This window comes from Sinocyclocheilus rhinocerous, unplaced genomic scaffold (genome assembly GCF_001515625.1).
Source record: "Sinocyclocheilus rhinocerous isolate Xijiao unplaced genomic scaffold, SAMN03320098_v1.1 scaffold4159, whole genome shotgun sequence".
NCBI lineage: Eukaryota > Metazoa > Chordata > Actinopteri > Cypriniformes > Cyprinidae > Sinocyclocheilus > Sinocyclocheilus rhinocerous.
In genome coordinates, this window is record NW_015645145.1 from 113,503 (window position 1) to 117,756 (window position 4,254).

General features: G+C 38.0%; 1 protein-coding gene across 1 annotated transcript; it reads left to right on the forward strand.

Moving 5' to 3' along the window:
• The first annotated feature begins 2,768 nt into the window (after window positions 1-2,768).
• On the forward strand, window positions 2,769-3,881 carry LOC107705855 (olfactory receptor 52Z1-like). The gene is made up of 2 exons (XM_016509360.1): window positions 2,769-2,786; window positions 2,934-3,881. Exons 1-2 carry the CDS (start codon window positions 2,769-2,771, stop codon window positions 3,879-3,881), a joined length of 966 nt encoding a protein of 321 aa, XP_016364846.1.
• Window positions 3,882-4,254: the final 373 nt, after the last annotated feature.

The following is a 4,254-nucleotide window of genomic DNA, read 5'->3' on the forward strand; positions in this document are numbered from 1 at the left end:
ACAGCACTGTGGCGCATGCCTTCGGGCTGTCCTTATATCGAGTCCTGATACGTGAGTTTGAACGAGAATGCACGCGTTGGCGGTAATGCATAGACGGACATTATGTGAAAATGTGGACAGTGCCAGAATAAAGGTGCCTATTTATACTACAGATATCGATATTTTACACGTATTGTATTGATCCATATCGATGGATCGTTACACCCCTACTCACAACCAGCAGTTTCCGCTGTATATGTCCATGAAACTTGATGGATTCCTGTATATGTAGGTGTACACCGGAGTAAGTGGGCATTTCTGGAAATGTACTCTTCTGTGTAACTTGGTTCAGGTAATTTCCACATACATCCGGCAAACCTGAAATTACACGGCAGATTACCATGGCCAGATATTACCAGATTTGACCCTTTACATGCAGTGTATCACTACTCCTGATCCAATCGTCCAATTAGCATTGTTGAGGGTTCACCTGACCAAAGGAAAAAATGGGTGGTTGGTAATCCAGCAAACAATGGAAGGGAGTGAGTAATGTGGAGGAATGAGTGACAAAATTCTGGGTATACTTAGCCCATGGAATAAAGTCCTACTCGATTCAATGACGTAGTGATGGATCTCCTGATTGCGCTTCTCTACATGTCCACTTGCCTGTGGGTGATAGCTTGAGGTGAGACTGACATAAACGTCTGGCTGTTTGCAGAATGTCTGCCATACTCATGAAGTAAACTGGAGACCACTTTCCAACACAATGTCATCTGGTATCCTGTAAACTCTGAAAACATGATGAAACAAAGCATTAGTGGTTTCCATGGCTGTAGGGAGACCTTTCAGGAGGACCAGAAGATGTGACTTGGAAAATCTGTCTAAAATAACCAGAATATCTGTAAAACCAATGTTAGGGAGTTAGGGAGGTCAGTGATAAAATCCATAGAGAGATGGAACCAGAGCCTCTGAGGAAAAGGGAGTGATTCAGACAGTCCAGTGGAGAGTTCTCTGGGGGCTTTTGACTGTGCACAGATAGAGCAAGACTTAACAAAGTTAGTAACATCTTGAATTAAACTTGGCCAACAAAATGAATTATGAACTAGCATGATGGTGATTTAGATACCTGGGTGGCCAATGCTGAGTGACGTATGAACCCACTGGATGATGTGTTGCCTGAGCTTACATGGTACTTATTGTTTGATAGGAGGGCATGTTCACACTGGATCTCTTCCATGATGTCCCATCAGATGGGTGCTACATTGATGGTGGTATAATTGAGTCTTGGAGGATCAGAGAATATGAAGGATCATACCTCCTCCTCCTTACTCCTGGGTTGATACATGACTATGAACTGAAATCTTGTAAAGGATTTTGTTACTGCCTTGATCTTTGACAGATACATCTTTTTTTTCAATTAAGAAGAATGCTGCTGCAGCAGGGGACGTAGAAGGGCATATGACATCTGAAGCTTGACATTATTCTCCATAGCCTGAGTCTCAGGAAGTGATATTGGGTATACCTTGCTTTTAAGAGAAGCAGCATTTGGCAGGAGTTTGATGGTTCAGTCCCAAGGGTGGTGAGGGGGAAGTTGGGTTGCTTTGTCATTTTAAAAAACCTTGTACAAAGCCTTCCATACAGATGTTGGTGGCGCTCTTCTGATGACACCCTGGTATATCCTATCTTTTTACTTGGAAAAAAAAGGAAAAACGAAATAAAAGTGATCCATCTGTCATACAGCGTTATTGTGGCTGCGGTGTGTCACATGACAAGCATGACGCGTTGCCATGGAAACAAAAAGGGGAAACGTTCTAAAATAATTGTCGCCTAAAAAACTCTCTTTGGGGGGACCGCTAGATTATTTTAAACTCACCAGTGAAAGGGTTAACAGCTAGGGTGACCATAAGAGGACAGTGGGGGCAGGATGCAGATAGGTATTTGCGGGGCGTTAAAGTAAAGCCCCAAAGTAGCGCAATGACCATATCCCAAATATCAAAACTCAAAATATGTAATTTCCATACCTAAAATACATATTTTACAGTCACCGTTATGCAGATTGATCATAAACGCATCTAAAAGGCTTCCTACCAGTGGCCATCCTTCACAAAACTTCTATCTGTGAAACATCTATCACAGTTTTATCTTAGGTAGAATGAAAAATGTTTCAGTACAAGCATTTCAGTCACATGTAATTTATGCAATATTTCAAACCTTTAACCCACGGGAGAAAATCAACACTCTGCAACAGTTTAAAATCAGTGCAAAATTCCATGCAAAAAGTACGTATTTGGCAACCTTGCATCCAACACGAGCTGCATCCAAAGTGATTAAAATAGTCCGCATATTGATAGCGGCTACCTGATGTGCGAAAATTATATTAAATATTAGAAGGTTTTGGGTGATTTAGAAATCCCGTCCGGTCGGGCCAGATGCATTTTTTTTTAGAAGATGTTAGAAAAGAGGACATACAGTCACCCTATAACTGCCAAACGGATATATTGAGAGACAGTAAGTGTTTCATCTTTGCATGCTAGTTCAGCTTGTAAATGTGCAGAATTGAACAGAAAATAATGTTTTGTCAAGAATATGACTGATAATAGATATGTTGGACAATATGACTGAGCGATAACACATGCAATTCTGCATGTGGGTATTTATTTATCTTAAAAGAAAGTAGTCTTTAGAGAGCTTGTTAAAATTGTTTTCATTGTATGTTATCAAGGCAATTAGCTTGAGACCAGTATCCATATATAGCAAACCAAATCAAACCTTTGCAAAACACTGGAAACATGCAAACAGAGAACATGGTAAGATTTCAACTGTTCTGTAACTGAGTGCTTTATCATCTACAGACTTCCTACTGTGACAATTTAAGTTAATACAACTTTCTATACCTAATTATTTGTCTAATAACTGTCCAGTAACAAAATCCACATAACTGTATATCATTCAAGATGCAGCCACTGCTGAAGAATGAGTCCAGTGTCTTAATATTTACACTCTCTGGTCTGAATGAAACAATGGAGAACAGATATGTTTTGCTATCTTTCACTGCACTGTATTATCCCCTGATTGTCTTTTGTAATATAACTTTAATTATTACTATACTCTTACATAAGAAACTTCATGAGCCAATGTATCTGTTTATATGTAATCTGTGTGTAAATGGACTTTTTGGCACTTCTGGATTCTACCCTAAATTTATGTATGATTTATTAGCCCATGATCATGTAATTTCCTATGATGGATGTATGATTCAGATATTTGTCATTTATTCATCTCTTATGTGTGACTATTCAACATTAACGGTAATGGCATATGACAGGTATGTGGCAATATGTAGGCCACTGGAGTATCATTCAGTAATGACAAATCAGAAGATTCTTAAATGTATCCTTTTCTGCTGGCTGACTTCATTTATTTGCATGTCTTTTCTAATTATGTTAATATATAGACTTACCTTATGTGGCTTTACTATTGAAAAGTTATACTGTGAGATTTGGGCAGTTGCAAGACTTTCTTGCTTTTCTACAACAGTAAATAATGTGTTTGGGTACATTGTTATTCTTACATACTTTGGAGATGCAGTATTGATATTTTTCTCATACATTTACTTAATCAGAAAGTGCAGGAAGTCAATAGAAGGCAGACACAAATTCATACAAACATGTTTACCACATCTGCTTGCACTGATCAATGTGACAACTGCATTTATGTTTGATGTACTGTACAGTCGTTATGGTTCAAGGAATGTGCCACAAAGTCTGCGTAATTTCATGGCTCTGGAATTCTTACTCATACCACCGATTTTAAATCCTCTTATTTATGGTCTAAATCTGACAACAGTACGGCAACAAGTTATTAGAATGTTTTTCAAGAAACAAGTCAGAATATCTGAATGAATACCACTTAATCTCAAAAGATCTTAGGCTTTCTGTGTTTCACAATGTTTGTGAAACTAAAAAAGTCTAAAAGAAGAATCGGTTTTAGATGTTTAGAAGATGTAATTATTTTGTTGCTGAGAATATACAAAGATAATAAGCCACAGGAGGTTGTGTGATTACAATGATTTTACCTATGAAGTGAAGTAGAGGGCCTTAGCCACAATACAATCTCTGTACTGCACAGCCTTAACACAAATGTTCAGAATATATATATATTCCCTAACCCTACCATTCAAAAGTTTGAGATCAGTAAGACTTGTAATGTTTTTTAAAGAAGTCTCCTATGCTCATCAAGGCTGCATTTATTTGATCAAAAACACAGAAAAGAACA